Source organism: Taudactylus pleione, unplaced genomic scaffold (genome assembly GCF_031769625.1).
Source record: "Taudactylus pleione unplaced genomic scaffold, aTauple2 ptg000969l, whole genome shotgun sequence".
In the NCBI taxonomy this organism is placed as follows: Eukaryota; Metazoa; Chordata; class Amphibia; order Anura; family Myobatrachidae; genus Taudactylus; species Taudactylus pleione.
The window spans coordinates 118,639-142,990 of record NW_028285370.1 but is presented as its reverse complement, the minus strand read 5'-3'; the positions used below and the strand labels follow the sequence as shown (position 1 = coordinate 142,990).

General features: G+C 44.8%; 1 protein-coding gene and 1 long non-coding RNA gene across 2 annotated transcripts; one reads left to right on the top strand and one right to left on the bottom strand.

Annotated features, from left to right (window-relative positions):
• Positions 1–274: 274 nt before the first annotated feature.
• On the bottom strand, positions 275–2,854 carry LOC148454638 (bestrophin-4-like). Its single transcript, XM_088460635.1, is given in 3 exon segments — positions 275–392; positions 394–678; positions 2,724–2,854. Coding segments are annotated over 3 exon segments (534 nt in total).
• Positions 2,855–9,815: 6,961 nt separating this feature from the next.
• On the top strand, positions 9,816–19,712 carry LOC148454637 (uncharacterized). Its single transcript, XR_015874571.1, has 3 exons — positions 9,816–9,934; positions 12,651–12,702; positions 19,638–19,712. It is a non-coding gene; the product is annotated as an uncharacterized LOC148454637 (long non-coding RNA).
• The last annotated feature ends 4,640 nt before the right edge of the window (positions 19,713–24,352 follow it).

The following is a 24,352-nucleotide window of genomic DNA, read 5'->3' as shown; positions in this document are numbered from 1 at the left end:
AAGGAGTCACCAGTCTGCAAATGGCTACAGATTGCAGGTTGGATTGTTACCACATACCCAGGTACCCCACCAGCAACTCTACATTCACAATCTCTAGTTGGACAATGCTGGCGAGAACACTGAGCTACTTATAGCTCCCTGTAGTGGGAATTTTACCAGTGTCAGTAGATAATAAGGTAACGACTCAATACAGTAGCTGAGCAGTTTGTTTCCAGGAGATCCACAGGTTTCCTTTATCTATTAGAAGGTTAATGGCCACTGTAGACTTCTCCTGTTACGCCTCAGTCTGGTCCGGATCCAAGTTCTCCTCAGAAGGTTCATCAACGGTGATAAGAACAAGGGGTACTTTGGGCTGCTCAATCTTCTTCTGCTTCTCGGAGGCCTCCAGCCTAAGGGGTTGGTGGCTCACTGGCCCGACTCTAATCTTCTGTGTTCTCCTCATCAATGCGCCCGTCTGGATCAAGATCGCTGTAACGGGCATTAGGGTTGGGAGACGGGAACCCGTCCCCTCTGAAGTGGACGAGGTGGTGGTTCCGTGTCCCCCGGCCCATGAGGTTTTTCATGCTTACCCCAGGCGAAGCAGCGGAGGATAGAAAGCGGCTGAACATTGGAGTGCGAGCTCGGGGGAGATTGGGGGTGGCCGACACTTGCTGACTCTGCTCCGAGTCCCCATCAATGTTGAAATAAAAGGAGACACATTGGATGAAAACTTTGTCTTTGTACAAATGTCATTTTGCAGTATATTTATATGACTGAAAATATTCAAAGCAGCTTTTATTAGTAATGTATGAAGGAGACAATGTAGTTACTGGTACCGACGTGCAAAGAATGAAAGAATGTCCCTGCCACTAATTGTGACTGAAGCCTGCCCTTCACTTGCTTGTGTTTCCTCAGCTTCCAATTCTTATTATTTCCCTGTTCCTGTGGTATCGGTCTTCAGCCTACAGAGGACGCTCTCAGGCTGTGTCTCTCCACACCCATACATTAGAGGGTAAAGGGTGCCCACCGCCTTAATCTGCCGCTCTTGCATGTCCCATCTGCTACGGTTTCTGTAACTGACCCTAATACTTAGTAGCCAAGATTTTAACAGGTACTTCTTGAAAGACTACAATCCCCATCATACCATATCAACTGAAGTTTATTATAACCTCCTCCCAAAGTTGTAAGATACATCCAAGGGGGCGGTTGAGGACCAGTCCCACGGAGAAGATTTAGAGGGCCTCAAGGAAAATGTGGTCCCAAAAGAGCTTTGTGATGGAAGTGGGCCTGAAGGCACCTGCCCCCTAAGGGACCATAAGGTTCCGGGGGTTGTGGATTAAAGGGACTCCCCTCGCTTTGTTGAAGAGGGACTAAAACCCTAGTCCCGCTATGGGGTCATATGCCTCAGGACGATGGGGTGGAAAGTCTCTTTTCCACTATTGGAAAAGGCCCAAAATATCAATCCCCAAGGCAATGTGTTATTACTATAAGGACTCCTCGGGTTTTAATAAGACAATTGTGTAATATTTGGCAGATACAGCAAATTCCAATTTCAACCACAGACGTATTCTTCATATTCATCATTATATCCGCTCTCTATTATGCCACATGTAGCATAGGCCCGGAATCAAAGTCGTAAGTTTTTGGCATCCCAGCTGCGTCTTTGGACGCAGAATATGCTAATGAGGCGTCTTGTGTAAATAGACGCCTCCTGCCAGCCTCTGGGATTCCCTGCTGCGTCCGAGGACAAGAATCGTCTCACACTGCGTGACAGCAACTGAAGCGGTGTACAAAGATGCATCCACTGGCTTCAGCTTGCCCAAAAAATGGGGCCGACACCCCCCCCCCCTCCCATTTTCTAGGACGCTCCCTGGTGCCTCCCCCAAACGGCAGCAGCTTGTCAATCAGGCAGCGGCATCCGTGCGCTGCGAGCAGAAGGAGATCAGCATATGCGCAATACAGATCCTGTGTATGCGCAGATCTTCAAACATCAGAGTTGTACGCAAACCACCAACTCTGAATGAGCCCCATAGCCCAGCATGGGTGCTGTACGGCCACTTTTCCCCCCGCTAACTCCTCTTGTTGCTGTTATAACACTGGTGGACAATTTACTAGTACTAAATGCCTTTCACTAGTTGTCTTCTCCATTCTACCTAATAAGGAGATGCAGTTTCCACATTTTACACAGCAGCCAGAGGGCCTGATTCAGTAAGGGACGCAAGTGAGAGAACGCACGCACTCGGCCGCTGATAGAATATGCTAATCAAAGCATACGCACTGCAACCGCAGCATAGAATGCAGACGCCCAGCACTACATAATGCTGCCCACTTCCCTATACTCAAGGCTGAGTGGTTCTCAATACTGCGTAAACATCGAGAACCATCGTACCCATACATACAATAGAGGTTGCTCTGACCTCGCGCAAAATCATGGCCGCTTCCTGTGTACACGGAGTCTTCTCACTGCGTACGTTGGCGCACTGCCTTAATTATGGACACACAGACATGCCTGCGTTCGCTCAAACCCCCCCATCACCACCCACAAACAGCACTTCCTGTCAATCAACATTGGCAGGGTCTCCATGTACACTGCGTATGCCTGCGTCCTCTAACCCGCAGCAGTTAATGGTACGCGCACTGCGTCTTATACACATGCGCAGAATGAAATAAGCGGCCGAGTCCGTGTGTTCTCTCACTTGCGTCCCTTACTGAATCAGGCCTAGAGTGAGCTATTACGTCCGTACCGCATGTCGAAGGTGGAGCCCATGAAGGAAGGTCTCAGGGTTTCGGCTGCTGTGGCCATGGTATAGGGAGGTAGTGCACTCTGCTCGTCCCAGTATTCGTCCTTTACCATAGGGGGCAGATTTTGGTACATGTCATCCACAGACAACAGAGATACCTATTGGAAGAGAGAAAAGGATGAAAACAAACCTGCCCTCTGTGAACAGTACAGGTTTTCTGGATGCTGTGACAGAAGAGCAGATTGGTTTGCCAGTCCTTTGGAATGTACCACATTATAATTAGACCAGTATTTTTGACCTGTTGGGTAGGTAGCGTGGCCTCCCCCCTAAATCTGTCATTCATTCTTCCCTGCTCACCCCCGGCCTTGTCCCATCCATCTGTCGCAGCAGTGGTAGCCATTGGTGCATGATGGAGACAGGAGAGACCATGATGGATTATTATATAGACGTTAAGGCCTAAATTAAGTTTGTGTGGTTTCGCAACTCCATTGCTCTGGAAAAATGAACAGGGCATGTATTTAGGATATACTGGTTTTAGCACACTTTGGGTTTACAAATGGATCACATACTCCATTAATTTGTCTTGCTGCATTGAAATAAGACCTTATAAATGTGATGTACTGACTGGTTTGTACAGTGCTGCACCACTAGCACCAGGTTCAGGTGTGTTCGGATTGCTTCGGTGGCCGATTTCCCCGTGTTCAGATAGGACACACCGTGACAGAGAGGCAAGCCTGAATTCCCCTTTTGCAGACACAATGACCAGTCAGGAGGGAAGGTGCAACGCAATTTTATTATTTGTTAATATTTAACAACAAATGACAGGACATATTTACCATATACATATGGAATGAAATAAATTACACTATTCAATGACAAGGTATTTATTTATTACCTCCCCGTCATCTACCGGTGACCCCAGCTGGCAAGCATGTGAAACCAACAAGAACCACAATTCCTGCAGAACTTTACTAAAAAAACAAATGAGAGACCTAAATATGAATCCTGCTGGTCTAGCTTGAATCAATGGTGCTCCGGCAGTCTATAGCTGTGAAATACAGTCTGTGTTAATGCTCCCTTTTTGCTGACAAAAACGTGGGAAAAAACACATGCAGGTTAGGCTTATATCAGCAGTGCACCAGCAGCCCATAGTTTAAAAATACAGGCCCTCATTCAGAGCCGTACGCTCTGAGCAGAGCGCACGCTCTGAATGAGGGCCGGGCTCCATTTTCATGGAGCGTCCTCCTGGACGCTCGTATAGCTGTGGGTCACCACCCACAGGCTATACGAGCGTGCATTGTGATGTTTCGCGATGGTCGAGACCATCGCGACCATCGAATTTGCGAGCCGGAGCCTGCGGTTGAGGTTTTCAACCGCAAGCTCCGGAGTGATTTTGGCTCTATCAGAGCCAAAATCACTCCCACTGACATCACTAGTGATGTCAGTGGGCCGGCTTCTGACGGGAGGCGTTCCCGTGGGAACGCCCCCGTCAGGGAGGCACGCCCCCGGCACGCCCACCAAAGGGGGCGTGCTGTCAATCAACATTGACAGCACGCCCCCTTTGATCGGACACAACGAGCGAAGGACTTTCCTTCGCTCGTCGCGTCTGGCGCATGCGCACGACGGAGCTCCCTCCGTCGTGCGCATTCTCAGTCCATAACATCGACCCACTTGCGAGCGGACAGCCGCTCGCGAGTGGGTCTGAATCAGGCCCACAGTCTGTGTTAACGCTCCCTTTTTGCTGAGGAATAACGTGGTAAAAATACACATGCAGGCCAAGCTTGTACTTGTAGTTCTCCAGCTGTAATGGCTAACAGTCTATGCAGAGTAAGTGGCCCAATCACAATAAAGCACATGCAAGTTAGGATGGTACTGTTAGTTCTTCCACTGTAACGGCCAACAGTTCATGCAGAGTAAATGGCCCAAGCACAATAATGCAACTTCAAGTTAGGCTGGTATTTGTAGTTCTCCAGCTGTAACGGCTAACAGTTCACGCAGAGTAAATGGCCCAAGCACAATAATGCAACTTCAAGTTAGGCTGGTATTTGTAGTTCTCCAGCTGTAACGGCTAACAGTTCACGCAGAGTAAATGGCCCAAGCACAATAATGCAACTTCAAGTTAGGCTGGTACTTGTAGTTCTCCAGCTGTAATGGCTAACAGTTCACGCAGAGTAAATGGCCCAAGCACAATAATGCAACTTCAAGTTAGGCTGGTACTTGTAGTTCTCCGACTGTAACGGCTAACAGTTCACGTAGAGTAAATGGCCCAAGCACAGTAATGCAACTTCAAGTTAGGCTGGTACTTGCAGTTCTCCGACTGTAAAGGCTAACAGTTCACGCAGAGTAAATGGCCCAAGCACAATAAAGCAACTTTTACTAACAGAATTGCCAGCCGGGGTTACACAGGGCTAAATAAACAAGTAATGAACATTACATCACGAGAATTGCCAAAGCAACAGATTCACAGTAAGCATGCACCTTTTGCTAATGAGATGACAGCACAAGTAATATAAATTACATCAGCATGAAAGGTGACCTATCTGTTACTTCCCCCCTATTTCAACATTACACACACACACTTTACCTAATTTAAAACACTATGACCCCTTTCTATACCCAGTTGTGTGGGAGACTAACTGGTCCCAGCTTTTACACAAAACCTAGTCTCCCAGTCTAATCATGGTTAGCCACAAGGTAAAGGATAATGCAATAGACCCAGGGGACCCAGATAGGATAGGTGTACAGAGGGGCAGGGCCTTAATGGAGGGAAGATAGGAGCTGTGGAGGGACAGAGTATAGGGAGGTTCTGGTATGATCTCACCCCTGGCAGTGGCTATTCAGCCTCCTCCGATGTCCAGGGCAACTCTGGGATGCCCAGCACCGCACCAGAGCTCCCAGCTGCAGACCTCCGGCAGGTATTTTACAAGGAGCAACAGGTGCAAAATCCCTTTCCACAGGGGCTCTGCCCAGCAAACACACACAGCAGCAGGAGGGGTCCTCTGGGGCTGTCTTTTCTTCTGCCCGTGCGGGTGCCAGCAGGGTTTTCGTCACTGGCGGGACCTTTTCCTCAGCTAGGGCTTCAACCGCAACAATGGAGCGATGAGACCTCCTTCCCAGGCAGCTCTTCTCTCCCAGACAAATCCTCCCTGACTCCTTTTCCAGAAATTCTCCCCTCACTCCTCACAGACAATCATTCTTTCCAGACTCAGCACTGACAGCCCTGAGGAGGGTCTTATATAAACTTTCCCTCACTCTCCTCCGTCTGTCCGGCATCTATGAGTGGACAGAGGGGACTCAGCAACAGGCCGCCTACAGGGATCTCTGCCTGGACACCCAGGCTACCAAACAATGGGGCAGGATTTTCCCTCCTAAAATGGGTCGCTGACCAAGGGGCACTTTCTACCTCCCTGTCTGCACATGCTCAGTGGGGTTCAGGGAGAGCAAGGTCAGTCAAAGTTCACTATACCTGCCTATTATATGGAATGGGGCTACAGTATATATATGTGTACATACATAAAAAAAATATTGGAAGACCCCTATTTGAGAACAAACTTGGGGGTACCACATAAAAATCAATGCTTAAAACAACTCTAGCTTGGGTAATTGTAGATATAAGTTTATACTAGGTTGGGAAACACGGTTGGTGTAGTGGTTAGCATTACTGCCTCACAACACAGAGGTCTTGGGTTTGAGTCCTACCAAACTCCACACAGTGGAGCTTGTATGTTATCCCTGTGTTTGTGTGGGTTTCCTCTGGGTGCTCTGTGAGTGCGTGCGTGTGGTAAATGGATAAAAGTCTGCCGTCCAAGTCAGTGCGGTCCACGAACCTACACACTAAAACAAACACACCGCCGCCGGCGGCGGCGTGTTTGTTTTATCAGCCAATAAGAGTCAATTAGATATACAATAGAGCGCCTAGACTAGAATAAAGATAACATATACAGCTCTCCGTTTTAAACAATATTTTATATTTAAATAAATCACAATAAAAAAGGGGACATATATTCCCTCTATTCGGTAAAAGTATATACAGTATATGAAAAAGTCACAGCAATATTGCACAATAGTAATGGCTTCATACAATGTAACACGCTCTCACAAAAGGAAACAGTTCTGTGCAAATAGGATCTAAGGGGTAAATTTACTAAAGTGAGAGTTTTTAGAAGTGGAGATGTTGCCCATAGCAACCAATCAGCTTCTAGCTATTGTCTTCTAGAAGGTGCTAGTCAAATGTTAAGTAGAATCTAGTTGGTTGCTATGGGCAACATCTCCACTTCTAAAAACTCTCTTTAGTAAATATACCCCTTATATATACCCCTTAGAGTCGTATTCAATTTGGGCCAAGCCACGTTAACTTAACGCAGCCTGGACTTAACGCTGACTAAAGTATCGCGCTCGTGCACGCTTTACCCCGTATTCAATTTCAAAGTACGCGTAAACGGCACCTGGCGATACTGTAACAAGCGGAAAGTACTGTCATTTTTGGGGAAATCAGCCTGTCACCCCCCAAATGATGCTTTGACATGTGGGTTCACTATGGTACCCCCCGATTTGGTTTGCTGAAGGTATTTGGTATTTTTAAATGGACTCAATAGCTGCTAAATAGCGTTTTTCTATACCTGATGCAGAATAGTATTTGGGAGTCTTTTTTTCCAGAAAATAACTATCCCAGCAAATTTGGGGTACTTGAAAATGGGGGTCAGCATATTTAAAGTTGAAAAAGTGAAGTTGAAAAAATCGTGAAAAATCCACCTGCCGCAAACACCTGCAATCAAAAAAACACCTGGGGCATACTTGGGGGACCCCCCCAGAGTCAAGTTCGCTAGTTAAGTTTGTACCCCAACATTTATTTTTTCCGCCCCCTTTTTCAAACTCAATTTTGGGGTGTCCTTAAGTTTTGTTTTAAATTTTTTTGACACAGATTACCTTTGGGGGACTGTCTGAAGGCTGCACGGGGGTTTCCAAAACGTTGCACCCCAAAACCCCAATTCTGCACTTTTTTCCGTCTGCCATTCATAGGCGATACTTTACCGCCTATTACATTGCATTGACTTTCCGCCTAGGCGGAAAGTCCTTCAAATTGAATACGGGGTAAAACCAAAACAGGCGATAATGACGTCATCGGCGGTAACTTAACGCGGATCCGGACTTAACGCTTCAAATTGAAAACGGGCCTATGTGTATCTTTTTTCTCATTCCAATATATGAGTGGCACTCTACAATATGTAGTTTCCCAGATCAAATCACAGTCAATAAATAACTAGTGCCCTAGTAGTGTGGGCACATAAATTAATAAAGGGCTTGATTCCCTACGGATCGCAACTGCGACTGCAAAAGTGATTACGCACGCAGTCTCACTGCGATTGTATGCTAATCCATTGCGATCGCTATGCCATCGCAGCACAACATAAGGACGCCAACTTTACCATACACACATCCGTAATCCTTAGCAAGACTGCGAAACCATCAGTAACATTGAGTAACATCGCACCCTCACGCACACTTGCACAAGCTCTGACCTTACTCAGTAATTGCTAACTTCATCACACACTATGAGTTCTCAGGCTGCGTAAGGCATCGCAGTGGATAATTTATGCACGCCCCTGCAACGGTATACAGACGCACTGGCACACCTGCGTTTCACCGACCACCCCCCTGTCACCTCCCACAAATGGCACTTCCTGCCAATTACTCTGCGATGGGTCTGCGTAGTCACTGCAATCGCTATCCAGACCGCAGTGGCAAGATCATGCACGCACACTGCGCTGCATGCTCAGAAGGCAATAATCGGCCAATTGCATGCGTAATCGCAGTTGTAATCGGTAGTGAATCAGGCCCAAAGTCTCCAAAGTGCCTGCTTTGAATGGTCAAAAGAATATAAGTCTATGAGGGGTATTCAATATGAAACGTTAACTTCACTGTCGAAGTTAACGTTTCATATCGGAGTTTTTACCTGCGTTAAAGTATCGGGTGCGCTCCTGCTTATCCCCGTATTCAATATAATATTAACGAAAACTGGAAACTCCGAAGTTGGATTTGTGTAAAGTTACGAATTTTTCCTTAAAAAAATTGTAAGACCCCCTAAAGTTGTAAAAACATGGGGATCACTATGGGTACCCCCATTTTAGCCTTTAATTGAAAGTCGGGGATTTACATAGCCGCAGCAGGTGTTTTTTTCCCGACATTGAAGAAGTGATGCAGAAGAGCACTTAGGTTATTTTTTTCGTTTTTTTTAACTGGTCCCATCAAATTTGGGGTACATGAAAATGGGTACTAGCATATTTTTAAGTCCCTAAAGTAAATTTTTAAAAATTCTGCATTTGTGCACCTGCCGCTATAGTTCTATTCTTCAAAACACCTGCCGCATACATGCAGAATAGCCCTGAACCTATTTCCCTATTGTTAATCTATTTTTTCCCATATTTTTTTTTTCACCCCAATTTTTAAATTAATTTTTTGGGGTGTCCCTATTTTTTTAAAAAACTTTTTTTGACACAGTTCTTTTTTCAATTTCATTCCCAGGGGTGCAGGCTTTTTTTTTTTAAGCCTGCACCCCTAAACCCCAATTCTGCACTTTTTTTCGACACCTATTCAATGGTGAAAAGTTATCACCGTTTTTTATCAAAGACTTTTCAAAACTGCGAAAAGTCTTTGATATTGAATACCGTGTAAAACTAAAACCTGCGATAATGACGTCGTAGCTCCGATATTAACGCAAAACGATGTTATCGCACCCATATTGAATACCCCTGTATGTAGGAGAAGATATAGCACATAAATATACCAGCGTCAGTGCTATTCCAGATACCAGCTAAGCATCGGATAATTACTACACAGAGCGCCACCCCTGCTATCCGGCTCTGGGGAAGGAGCGGTGGCCTCTGCCTCGTGCCGAGCCTACAGTGCAGCGTGGAGTGTGTATAGACACAGAGCTGCTGTGCTACTTCAGTGTCAAATACAGGATGTCTAGAAGAGAGTTTCCAGTTTTCACATTTCCAGTTCTCCTAGTTGGTGCACAGGTGTATTTATTACTGGCTGACACATGTTAAAAGATCCACAGGTGGTGCTAATTATTTAATTTGTGATCCTGAGAAGAACATGCAGCACTAGTAACATTCTATTATATTACAATTTCTATTGTGGTCACGGTGTGGACTGGGGAGGGGGTTTCTCCCCTGTGTTTGCCTATGCACTTTGTTCCAGGGAAGGACGCGGTGAGTGGTGCTACTGTATTAAGTTGCTGGTGCTGGGAGCAGTGTGAGAGTCAGCTGTAGGAGATCATTAGCTGCTAGTGCAACTTTGTCTGATGTGGAGTTTGTCTACTACTAGTGCAGCATAAAGACTGGACATGGAGATCTCAGGCTGTTTGTGTGACCAGCAATGGCTGGGCAAAGTAATTATACCACCAGCATATTTGTGTGCTACAGTATATCTTCTCCTACATAGACTTATACTCTTTCTACCACCCAAAGTGGGCACTTTGGAGACTTTATTAATTTATGTGGCCGCATACTAGGGCACAAGATATTTGTTGACTGTGATTTGATCTGGGAAGGTACATATTGTATAGTGCCACTCATATCGGAATGAGAAAAATGATACACTAAGATTCTATTTTGCACAGAACTGTTTCCTTTTGTGAGAGCATGTTACATTGTATGAAGCCATTACTATTGTACGATATTGCTGTGACTTTATCATATATATGCTTTTACCGAATAGAGGGAATATATGTCCATTTTTTTTTATTGTGATTTAGTTAAATTAAAAATATTGTTTAAAACAGAGAGTTATATATATTATATTTATTCTAGTCTAGGTGCTCTATTGTATATCTAATTGTTATAGCAATTTATTTGCTTAAAGGGGAATGGAAATTACCACTGAGAGCAGCCACTCCAATATTGTTGAATGAGGTGGCACACTGTATAAACACAATGCAGATAAGCGTCAGACTCTTATTAGCTGCTGCACCCAGGGCCCGCTCTGGGCTGGACCTCCCTCATAAGCTCCACCTTCTGGCTCCCGCAGTGGGTGAAGGGAGAGACATCATGAAGGGGGTGTGGCCTTCTGTGTCATCCAGGTAGCATATGAATTTTCTTACCATTTGTTCCAGGCTGCTGCTCTATGGTTAGGTATAGTACTGTGCAGCAGTTCCTCTCTCCTTTAGTGGCACATGACATCATGCGTGCCAGATAATAAACTTTATTGTACATGACATGCGGACAGGTACCGCTTACATGCAGGGCGAGGTAGTAGCGGTGGGTTGGGGGGGCGGACCATTCATCTGCGGTGGGCAGGCGTCGGACAGGAGGCCCCTCTGTCTGGCTCTGACAAGAGAGGCGGTGGGTGGTAGCAGCGGGCTGGGCCCCCCTTCTTTGACAGAGTGCCTGGGACAGTAGTCCCGACAGTGACCCCTGATGGTGGCCCTGTAAGGAGCACTACTACTGGGGGCACTGTATAAGGGACACCACTGACCGCTCTTCATAAGGGTCACTACTGGGAGCACTGCATAAAGGGCACTACTGGGGGCATTGCATAAGGGACACTACTACTGGGGGGCATTAAGGTGCAGGCCCGTTGAGAGCCGTGGCGGGCCCGGGTAATAGGGGGCATGGCCTAATCGCGGGAGGCGTGGCCATGCCCCCTTCCCGAAAAAAAAACAACTATTTGCAGCGCCGCGCAGCGCGCTGGGGAGGGGTGGCGCTCTGGGCCCCCTCAGCCCTGCTCAAAGCCAGGGGGTGTGCGATCAGTGTGATCGCTCCCCCCCACAGGCATAGGAGACTGCTGTGGCTGCTGCTTAGCAGCCACGAGCAGTCTCCACTGCAGCTCAGCACACGCTGTGTGCTGGGCTGCTGTGAGGGAGGGGGAGCGGCGCCGGGCCCCTCAGGAAGCCCGGGCCCCGGTAATATGTACTCGCTCCCCCCCCCCTCTCGACGCCCCTGTTAAGGTGCATATGGAATGTAAAGTAATGTTCCCAGAGTGATGGGAAATGGTGGCGTGTGATGTTGACATGCCGCAACTTTTCAGTGGCATGTGACCTTGCCCACTTTTTTGGTGCATATGTCTTCGGCGTGCACACACAGCTGGGGAGGGGTCGTAATTTTCCCTCTTGCCCTATTTATGCCGCTGCTCTCAAGGATACGTGTAATACAGGCAATCCCGATGCCTCCTCACTCTCAGGACACATGTAATACAGGGTATATGTTCAGGAAGCCGGCCGTTGCAATGCCGACAGCCGGCTTCCCGACTGCTTAATCCTGACGAGGGTTAAATGACAGGTGTCTAAATCTAGACGCCTGTCATTTTACCTACGCCGGAAGACCGATGTCCGGACAGCCGCTGGGGGGGGAGGGTTAGGTTAGGGGCTCCCGGGGGGGACTTGGGGTTAGGCACCCCTCCCCGCGAGGATAGGGTTAGGCTAGGGGGAGGGAGGGTTAGGCACCCCCGGGGGGAAGTTAGGGTTAGGCACCCCCCCGGGGGACTTGGGTTTAGACGGCAGGGAAGGGGGGGTCAGAGGGGGGATTAGGGTTAGGCACAGGGGGGAGGTTAGGGTTAGGCACCCTAAAGGAGGGTTAGGGGGTAGAATTAGATTAGTTTATATTTACCTTTAGGACGATCGGAATTTCCTCCTCTGTTGGGCTGCCGATGCCGAGATTTGAACCGCCGGCCATGCGAATGCATAATAGACAGTACTAATGCCCCTCACTCTCAGGACACGTGTAATACAGACAGTCCCGATGTCCTCTCACTTTTTGCAATTCATTAATGTTCTTACTTGTAGATTCCTATCAATCAATCTGTTGGTTTCAAAATCATGATCATCTTCTCCAAAAGGATTAATGAGCTGTTCAGCCACCTGGAACATAGGGAGAATGACATGTCGCATGCATTTTTATTATTAAAATTATTGTTATCTTTTATTTATAGGTATGAAAAGGGTTCTGTGGCGACATCCAAGAGGATAAAACTGACAAGAAATGTAAGTACAGATCAGTGGTTGAAGTAGAAATTTTTAAGTGGGGATATGGGAAACCGTGCGCACTGGCAAAAGGGGCGAGACCATTTAAAAGGGGGCGTGTTAAGTTGTGCCCCTTTTTCATCAGTGTAGTGTACCACACCATAGTACCTCTTATACACTTTATGCCACGCAATAGTAGTGACCCTTATACAATTTGTGTAAGCATGCACACTGGTCCCAGTAAACAGTCGTCACTTCAGAAGCCTGTGGTCATCCAAGAAGAATGGCTGTATACTATAACCAGTATGCAAGCTATATATACCTAACAGAACAAAGAAACCAGTTAACAGGTTTCCATTGGGTCTTGCTCCTTAACATTCTGGTACGAAGCAGGTCATTGGACAGTTCGTATAGCATCACTGGGGGTTCATATCTTGCGAACGCATGATGCGATTTCCTTGCAGGTCGAACCGGAAATCTGCAAATAAACAGTGATTTAGAATGGTACCAAACATGATATGTCTACTAGCTTATGTACCTTAAATATCGTATACATTACATTTCACAACGTAAGTATTCGCTAATAAAACCTCTAATATTAAGCTTTTAATGCGGAGGAACCTTTTTATAAGTTTTGGTATGTGTAAGTGTGAGAATATTGCGTAAAGTCGCTAATATGCGTGGTGCATTTATGTGTAGCGTGCTTTGATAACAGCGCAACTGTGCGTTGTGCGTCTTGTATATTTTATATGTTTTATTTAATGTGCGTATGGCTTATGGTAGGACTTTCAACAATATGCGGTAGCAACGCAGACGCACGACGCTAATAATCACAACACAAGATGGCATCATCAGGGGCGACACAAAATGGCGTCGCCCGATATTTAAGATTTGGTCTCAGCCAATCATCCGGCTTTGACAGTCCACCCTTTGATAGCAACCAAAAATCCTATCGCACTCTGGTCTTAGTTTATTCAGTCATACACTATGAAATATTATCTAATGTTATATTATGGGATGGCACAATGTGGTCATTAAACCATCCAATAATGCGCTCCTGGGAGGGACATAAAACTACCGTTATATGCACGCCGCAGATCTCGGAAGATCATGGGAAAGATGTGGGGATGCACCTAACCTATTAAGGAGGTCTTGAAGGGGATGGGGACTTACATTATTTAGGATGTTTAAAATAACATTTAATAATACATTTCATGCATGACTAAATCTATACATCATCTGATGGTACATTCTAGTTCAGGATTATAATGCAGTTCTTTATTTACCTTAGTAAACTTTCCACACTTCAACACAGCAGGAACACATCTGACACATAAGCCTATTACTAAGATGACAACCAATATGAGGATCAGGAGCTTACCTACACTAGCAACCATTTCCTGGACCCACTCTCCTAGACCGGAGAACCATTTTACAGGGTTCAACCACGAGAACCACTCTTCTACCTTTTCCTCTACCTCAAGCATTATGGTTCTTTCGAAATTCCCATTTCAGATGTAGAATCTCATCCATCTTCCGGTCTATAACCTCCTTGGGATCACCAGTATTATTTGTGATGTAAGTGCAACACTTGACACCAATTTGGGTGGCCAGAGTCACACAGTATCCACCAGTAACAGCTGTTAAATAATTTAATACTATTCTATGTTGCACAAGTTCTTTCTTATAGGCCTGTAGCTCCTTACCAGTGTACCTGAACGTGTCATCATACATCTCTGTGATATCTATTAATTTAGCAAGTTCTTGGATGTATCTAAAATTTAAAGTACCCCGAGCGATCCTGGTGGGATCTAATGCTACTAAAATTTGGAAGCCAGTTGTTTCGCTAATCAACTGTGGGGCTGTATGTACATCACCAGATATCATATTTATTTTGTCTCTGTGTTCATACTGTGTGTGAAGATATGGTGATGGTGTGTTTTTATGAATACCAAGCATTTCACCATGTGTAAGGGTCATAACCTCTGGGAGTACCCTTCCCAGATAACATAAACCTTTAGAACTCGGAATGAGCCACTTGTACGCTTTCCTTCCACATATAAAATACACATCGTCTGGGAGTACATAAGGGATAGAATGCATCATTATCATCGGGCACAATTCTCTAACAAATAATCCTACTCCAGATTTTCCCATTTGACTGATACACGTTTTAGGTTGTACAATAACTGCACAGTACCCTTCTGGTACTCTGCCAACCATTACCTTGGTAGAACTAAGTGTATACTTATACCTGAAGTATCTTCCACTGGTAATGTTACGTATAAGTCCACCATCTACTGGTTCATTATCAGCTCTGTGTGAAAAGGTCATTGTCTGATTGTTCCCGGACACCTCCCAATTTCCTGGTTTATTGGAATTGGTGATGTTTAAACATAACAGGGATCTATCCACCTGGTACTGATGGAGCTTAAGATTTGGAGGCTTGGACTTAATGAATTTCCCGTCCAGCGTTTTCCCCTTAAGTAATCCAAGAACCTCAGAGACCTTTAACGGGAGTGGTACTAAACCTACATTATGTTGTCCCTGAGGCACATGAGTGCAAACCCAACACTCAGTCTGGTTTAAGACCTTACCCACTAAGGAATGGTAATCCTCTAAAGGATGCTCGCCCAAATACAGGTTACTCTTGGACTGGCACCGCTGGATGCACTTTTCATCAATTAGTTTGCACACATACAGTATTCCTCAGACAATAGACCTTCACACTGACTCCGAGTTTCTGAGATAACAGATCTCTTAGCAATTACTGTACTGAGTTTGGTCAGATACCGCCCTGGTGAATGTATTGCTACTTCTCCTGACTCCACTCCATTTGTATCACCATCGACCTCTCCCTCCATCATCTGTCCACCGTTACAGAAACAAGACATCCCGAACCAAACAAGGATGATGAGAACTCTGGAAGAAAATAGGAATGCAACCCCAGCCCGCCACTCCATTGCTGGAATAGTGGGCTGTAAATTTCCCTAGCTCATGTATCTCACTGCAGTCTTTAACTGTCCCGGAACAAGCTCGCAATTGACAGGTCTGCGTTATCTGCCTCGACTCTGCCTTGTATCTCCACCGGATAGTTGACCTTCCTGCAGTGAGTGGAATGGACCCAGGTATCTCTCTCTGCCACTTTCAAGGATGTCATACTTGTCAGAAACATCATGACAGTTTGTTTCTGGCATATCAGGTGACAACAATTTCAATTTCTGTTGCTGCTGTTTCAACTGTTTACTCATTGTTATAAGATACTTCACAGTAACCTCATTGTAAGTCCACAGGAAGATTTGAAGAGTAACAATCAGATGAGGTTGTCTCCCAAACAGTATCTCAAAGGGGGACAAATTAAGAGGGGGTCTAGGAGTGGTCCTGATGCTATGAATGACTAGCGGTAAGGCTTCTGGCCATCCTAGTCCAGTTTCCGCCATGATCTTACTCCGTTTATTCTTAATAGTACCGTTTACCCTATCCACCTGGGCGCTGGCTTGTGGTCGATAGAGGGTGTGAAGTCTACTATTAATACCCATCAACTTACACATGTTCTGGAAGACATCACCAGTGAAATGAGTACCCCTATCACTTTCTATGATTCTAGGGATACCGTACCTGCATACAAATTCCTGAACAATCTTTTTAGCAGTAAACGCAGCAGTATTAGTGGCAGCTGGATATGCCTCAACCCAATTAGAAAACACATCTGTGCAAACTAATACATACTTGAGATTCCTGCAGGGTGGTAATTGGATGAAATCAATTTGTATTACTTGAAAAGTTCCATCTGTCGGAGGGATGTGGGATGGCTCAGTCGGTATTGTCTTCCCGACATTCTTCCTCAAGCAGGCCAGGCAGGACATTGCCCTTTTTTCAGCTTAGAAGAAAAGCCTGGTGCACACCAATATGCTCTGACCAACTTGCACATACATTGTTTGCCTAGGTGAGTCAGACCATGCGCTGCCTCAGCCAAGCTTGGGTAGTATGCCTTGGGTGCCACTGGCTTACCTTGTCCATCTCTCCAGAGTCCAGAGGACTCTTGCCCACATCCCTTTGATCTCCGGACTGCCTTTTCCTGAATGGAACACAAATTTTGCATCTAAATTAATTTCTGCGTATCAATTGCCTGAAAAACCATTATTTGATTAACTGGTATGTTAACTCTTAACCCTGCTGCCCATTTGGCAGCTTAATCTGCTTTGTTATTGCCCAGTGACACCGGGTCTTCACATGTATGGGCTGTACATTTGATGACAGCTACTGCCTTTGGTAGTTGGATTGCTGTCAAGAGTCCTTTTATGTGGTGTGAGTGTGCAACTGGTATACCTGCTGCTGTCATAAAATTTTGAAGATGCCAAAGAGCACCAAAATCGTGGACTTCCTCAAAGGCATACCTAGAGGCAGTGTAGATATTAGCTGACTTACCTTCTGCTAGTTCACACGCTCTCCTTAATGCCACCAGTTCAGCCACCTGTGCTGAATGAGGTGGACCAAGTGGTTCAGCTTCTACAACATCCTCGTCATCTACAACATCATAACCTGTGCATAATTCTCCTGTGTCAGTTTGTCTATGACAACTCCCATCCGTGTAAAATGTCACATCTACATTTTCTAATGGTGTATCACTTATATGACAGGTCTTGCAGTAAAGGTCTGATGCACATGATTGTATGGAATATTTGAATCAGTATACCTACAAAACTCACCTTCCACTATTGACTCACCTCTTTCCACCCTTGTGCATCCTGAGGCACATATGGTAAATACGTTGCTGGGTTTAACATACTGCACCGTTTAATGGTGATATTTGCAGGTGCAATTAGAGCTAGTTCCCATTTTGTGAACCTAGCTGAGGAAACGTGTGGTTTGGGCAGGATTCAGCAAAGCAGACACAGCATGGGGTGTATAAACAATCATATCATGGCCTAATACTACATCTTCACTCTTACTGACCAAAAGAGCAGTTGCTGCTACACTTCTTAAACACGTTGGGAGTGATCTTGCTACAGTGTCCAATTGTGCACTGTAATATGCTACAGGTCTACTAGCATCACCATTGTTTTGTGTGAGGACACCTGCTGCACAACCATCAGCCTCCGTACAATATAAATCAAAAGGGTTTTTGTAATCAGGAATTCCCAATGCAGGTGCTCTTGTCAGACTGTCCTTAAGGTTAAGGAAAGCCTGCTCTGTTTCCTCAGTGTGTGTGACATGGTCAGGTTTTGAGGATGACACCAATTCCTGCAAAGGTAAGGCCAAAATAGAAAAACCTGGATCCATGATCTGCAGTATCCACACATGCCCAAGAAGGTACGGATTTGCTGTTGGTTCTGCGGCAGTGTCATGGTCTGTATGGCCTGTATTCTGTCGGTTGTCAAATGTTGTAAGCCCTGGGTTAGACAGTGTCCAAAGTATTTAACCTTAGTCTGGCATGGCTGTAATTTGTCCTTAGCAACCTTGTGTCCTGTCTGTGAGAGATGAAACAACAGTGGTTTAGTATCATTTAAACATGACATAAACGAATCAGAGCACAACAATAAATCGTCTACGTATTGGATTAGAACAGATCCATTGCTTGGTTGAAAAGATTGCAAACAGTCGTGTAAGGCTTGAGAGAAAATACTGGGGCTATCTATGAAACCCTGGGGCAATCGTGTCTATGTATATTGTACCCCCCTATAGGTGAATGCAGTTATACTGACAATCAGGGTGAAGAGGGACAGAGAAGAAAGCAGAACATAGGTCAATGACAGTAAAATGGGTTGCAGATGGTGGAATCTGCATGTGGACGACAGCTGGATTGGGTACTACAGGGAATTGGCTCTCGACTACTTTATTTACACCCTTAAGGTCCTGTACTAACCTATAACCCCTCCCCCCAACCTTCTTCACTGGAAAGAAGGGACTGTTGGCTACACTTGCTGTACGGACTAAAATCCCCTGTTGAAGCAATCTCTCAATTATAGGATACACCCCTAACTCCACCTATGGCTTTAAAGGGTACTGAGGGATTTTAGGAGCCTGTCTTCCACCTCTTAAACTAACCATTACAGGAGCTACAGTTGTCATTAATCCAGTGTCCTGTCCATCTTTAGTCCAAAGGGAACCCGGTATTTGAGATAACATCTCTTTTACCTGAGATGGACTTTGTTCTAAAATGGTAGAGTGAAGTATTAACCTTTTGTGGAGTGTCCAGTATATCCCTTACTTCATGCTCAACTCTCTCTGGGATATCTAAGAATATACCATCAGGGGTACAGTAAATGACACATCCCATTTTACATAACAAATCCCTTCCCAGCAGGTTAGTAGGAGCCGCCGCTGCCAGGAGAAAAGAATGCTTGCTATGCAGCGGCCCAATAGTAACCTCTGCAGATTTGGTTAAAGGATAATGCTGCACTTTACCCGTTACTCCCATTGCTGGTACTGTCTTGTTGGTCACCTGTAAATTTGATGGGGAATTTAACACTGATCTGGTCGCCCCTGTGTCTACAAGAAAAGAGTGTTTAGTACCAACTATATCTACTGACATTGTAGGTTCTTCCCTAGTACTCTGTTAACCTGACTGGCTGTAGACTACAGGTATGACCTAACCCCTAGCGCTGACTGTCATTCTCTAACAGAGCATTCATTGCCACAACGTGGGCAGGTGATTGCTGGAATTTCCCTGAATTATGGGGTTGTCCCCTTTTCTTTACTTTACAGAACCTACTTACGTGTCCTAATTGGTTGCAATTAAAACACCTCCATGATTGAAATGGGTTTTGTGGCTGTGTGGTTTGGGGTGCGTGAAGAGTTTGTGGCTGTGTATGGTATGGGTTTTGTGGCAAGGTATGTTGATATGTGTTTTGTTGCTGAATGTGGTACGGGTGTTGTGGCTGAGTGTACATTTCCTCTAAAGCTTGAATGCTTACTGCCATCAGCTTCTCATTTTATGTTTCTCTCTTCCTAAGGATGATTTTATCGTGTTCTGTAGCTGATTCCCTGAGAGCATCTACCGTAATTCCTCTCCAGTTAGGCTGAGCGATTTGAACCCTGGTCTTCAGACTATCCCTGAGACCATCCATAAGTACCGTGACTGCTACTTCCCTGTGGTGTGTGTTATCTTTTATGTTTTCTATACTAGTATACTGAGTGATTGTCTGCAGTGCTCGGGTGAAATAATTTGCTGCAGACTCACTATCCTTTTGTCTGATAGTGAAGATTTTACTTCAGTTCACTACAACTGGAAAATATACGGCCAATTGTGTGACTATGCGTGTAATGTTTTCTTGATTATCCTCGTCAGTTAAAGGGTTGTCTCCATCCAATACACACGCCGTGATAAACTTTTTCACATCTGTATTGGAGGGGAGACCTGCCCGTAATACCACTCACCAATCTTTATTTGTTGGCTCGTGGGCATTACCCAAATCCTTAACAAACTTTTGACACTTAGCTAATTTTTTTCTAGGATCGTGGAAATCTGACATTATGGATTGTAACTCTGCCCTCGTCCATGGACAATGCATAGTTACTTCCCTCATGGGAACTACACCATCTCCGTTCGGATTCCCATTGGGAACAGTTATTGTCTGGACAGGATGGACGCCTACCACTTTGCTATTGTTAGAGTTAACTGTGGGAACTTTGGCCTTGGTACTTGGGGGGTTCAATCTGCTACCGCACTGTTCTCACTGATCTCCACGGCCTTTACGGTAGGTGGGATCACTTCTGCTACTACACTTTCACTTCTGCTACTACACTTGGTGAGGTCACTTCCCTTTCCTGTATTAGTGCTGTCTCTAACAGATTAATTGCATGTGAAACGGCTGACACTAAACACGTTCATCATCTACATACACATTTTCCTTATGATTACTGAGGACAGGGTACAAATTACTTGTTACATTTTTATAGATTTTATTATCGGCTGTACCATCTTCGCCCACCGCATAGGGTGGTGGTGGTGCGCATGCGCTATTCCCTTTGCTATTGGAAGCGCTACCTTGCAGTATGTGCGCGCTCCCATGAGGCATGCACACGACACTGTTCTGGGTCGCATACGTGCTCCCTTGCGTATCATGCACAACGCTGTTTTGCGTCGCGTTCGCACCATTCAGCCACATGTTTCCCTTGTGCTGCCACAATTTTAAACAGTCGTTATACTTTACACGTGTCTTCAGGGATTTGACTACACATATCCTATCTTTTAAATTATTTATAACCTCCAAATCAAAACTGCCGATTTTAGGGAAAGGCTTCACACATACCTCGGTCATCTTAACCCATACATCACAGTATGCAGTTGCATACGCACCGTACTTAGTATATATTATATGCCTTGCCAACCCTGTCAGTCCTTCCATGAGCAGCCTCTCGTCGACCATGACTAGCGATTTGTCTGGCACCCATCTGGGAAAACGCTGAAACCTTGTTAAGAAAATGTCAACCGGTACACGCTTTCACAAGCTACGTGTACGCACTCCTTCCCGTTATGCCTGCCGACCTGCTAGCCATTTCGGTCAGCTTGCACAACGAGGAGCAACATACCTGCCTATTGCAATCTACCCTGCTTGCGGCAAATTCAACCAAGCTTCACCGCTCGCTTGTACACAATTTCAACGAGCTACGTGTATGCACTCCTTCCCTTTTTCAAGTTACATTCCCCTGGTAGCATGTAATTGTTCCAATAATGCTTACCCTTTCCAGTGATTTGACTCCACACGCCCCCCGCACAATCACGGTCTACCCAACCGTGCGGTCTAATCGCAATGCCCAGAGAACCTAACTGATCAATGGACTTTGCGATCACTCTGAGGGGCCGATCAACAGCTAACCTCCGTACTCCTGATGCACAGGAAACTTATGGTTAGCTACCGAAAACCACAATGTACCTGCTCTGTACACTGGCCCAGTAGTTTTCTTGCCCCGTCAGGCACCTACCGAGTTTCTCTAGGCCTAACAGACAGTGACCTTTTCATCATACGCATACATTCACTTTCATACACCTTTTGTTTTCTGCGCAGAAAAACTTTTACTTAAATTTGGCAGTTACAATTTAAAGGGGTTTACCAGTTAACCACGCTGTGCATATAACAAGACTATTTATCAAAGGATGAGGTCGCTGTCCTCCTCTCGGAAATACTAAAAATACCACTGACTAAATCTCCCTGGTCTTTTCTCCTTGGTTGTCCACTTGAGGGCCTCAACCCACATGCTGATAAGCTTTCTTCACATATCTTAAACGCAGCTCGATGTTTAGTTGCAAGGCACTGGAAAGATATCAACCCTCCTCCTCGCCAACAACTCATAAATAAAATCTGGCATGTGGCGGCCATGGAGAAAATTTCAGCTTACCTCCATAACACCTCCCATAAGTTTCTTATAGTTTGGGGTGACTGGTTTGTCTACAATAACACCACACCACATGGATCTCTCCCCTCAGGCTTTTCGAACCTTCTACTTTAATGATTATAATTCACCTATTATCTGTTGAAGTCTGGACTCTGTCTCCTCTCTAACTCCCATGTCCCCCTCAACATATTTTTCCCCTCTTTTCTCTTCTTTCCTTCTCTTTCTTTTTCTTTTTCATCTCTCTACCCTCTACGTAGTTCTGCTTTCCATGTATATTTTTCCAATATATTGTATTGCTCTATATGATCTATTCTAATTAGATTGGATTGTTGATATATGTGCTAACATGATATCATATTGTTTTGTCGATCTGAATATTTCATATACCTCTTTATTGGATTATCTATAGTTGTATTATTTCACTTTTGTAAAATCTACAAATAAACTTGTTAAAAAAAAAGGCTATTTATCAAAATGACTGTTTAAACCCACGGCAGTATTACCGGATACGTGTGTATGCTATTTGGCGACTAGTCGCATACACAATAATGCGACTGATACACAAAAGTGCGAAAATAAAAATTATGCTATTGTGCGACTAGTCGCATGCACAATAATGTGACTGACACACAAAGCACGAACAGGCAATAAAAGAAACAAACCTTTCTCTCTTGTCCCCAGGTTCCTAATCAGCGCCCCTTTAAAATCACACAATAAAGGACATCGATTGCACAACACTGAATGGTAGCAGGGTTTTGAACACAGTGCGTTCTTACCTGAATATAGCGCCTTCCACCCTTTGGTGCGGAATCGAGGTCCGTTCGCTATCATGTGAATTCCGGTGGCGTGATATCAGCTGCGAGCCCCCATCTATCGATACCCCTTAATTTATATCCCCTAAATGTCACTGTTTAGTGATACAAGTTGTATAAGAAATAATTGCTTTCCAGACTTATATTGTGGTTCCAAAGCAAGTTACACGCTTTGATTTAGCACAATTAGTGCAAAAGACAATTAAATACAAAAGGTACAAGCCGATACATACGCGTGCGCACTGGTCCCAGTAAACAGTCGTCTCTCCAGAAGCCTGTGGTCATCCAAGAAGAATGGCTGTATACTATAACCAGTAAGCAGGCTATATACTTTACAGAACAAAGAAACTAGTTAACAGGTTTCCATTGGGTCTTGCTCCTGGACATTCTGGTATGATGCAGGTCATTGGACAGTTCATATAGCATCACTGGGGTATGTCCCAGTTCCTCAGATGTTGCTTTGTGTGGTTTTCCCGCCGAAGAACCAATAAAAAACACTACATACAGAGATACATTCTAACCACTAATTTCATATAGTTCATATCTTGCAAACGCATGATGCGATTTCCTTGCTGGTAGAACAGGAAATTAGCAAATAAACAGTGATTTAGAATGGTACCAAACATGATATGTCTACTAGCTTATGTACTTTAAATATCGTATACATTACATTTCACAACATAAGTATTCGCTAATAAAACCTCTAATATTACTTTTAATGCAGAAGAACCTTTTTATAAGTTATTGTATGTGTAAGTGTGAGAATATTGCAATAGTTGCTAATATGCATGGTGCGTTTATGTGTAGAGTGCTTTGATAAACAGCGCAACTGTGCGTTGTGCGTCCTGTATATTTTATATGTATTATTTAATGTGCGTATAGGTTATGGTAGGACCTTGAACAATATGCGGTAGCAACGTAGACGCATTACGCTAATAATCGCAACACAAAATGGCATCGCCAGATATTAATTTAAGATTTGGTCTCAGCCAATCATCCGGCTTCGACAGGCGTTTGGATTTCCATATGAATTTTCTGAAGAGAGAATTCAGCAGACGAAGGTCCTTTTGGGTCAAAAGAAGGGGAAGAGCCTGGAACATGTATAACAGCCTTGGGAATGTTACCATTTTTATAAGATTGGCTCTATCCATGTAGGATAAGCAAAGATGCTTCCAACCCTCCAGTTCCCTTGTTATTTGTACGATTGCTTTCGAGAAATTGAGTTTATACAGTTGAGCTGGGTATTTGGGGAGTTGAATCCTCCAGTAATCAATGCTGTTCTTAGCCCATCTCAATAGTAGATGAGAACCGCAACGAGGAACTTGTATATTTGGATGGAGATAAAGGCCCACCGATTTTGACAGATTCACCTCATATCTCGATATCCTTCCAAAGTTTGAGTTGGGACAATATTTTCCCAAAGGAAGACTCAGGATTATTAATATAAAGTAGCAGATCATCCGCGAAGGCAGATAATTTAATGTCTGCCGCCCCCACTCTTACCCCTCGAAATTCTGACC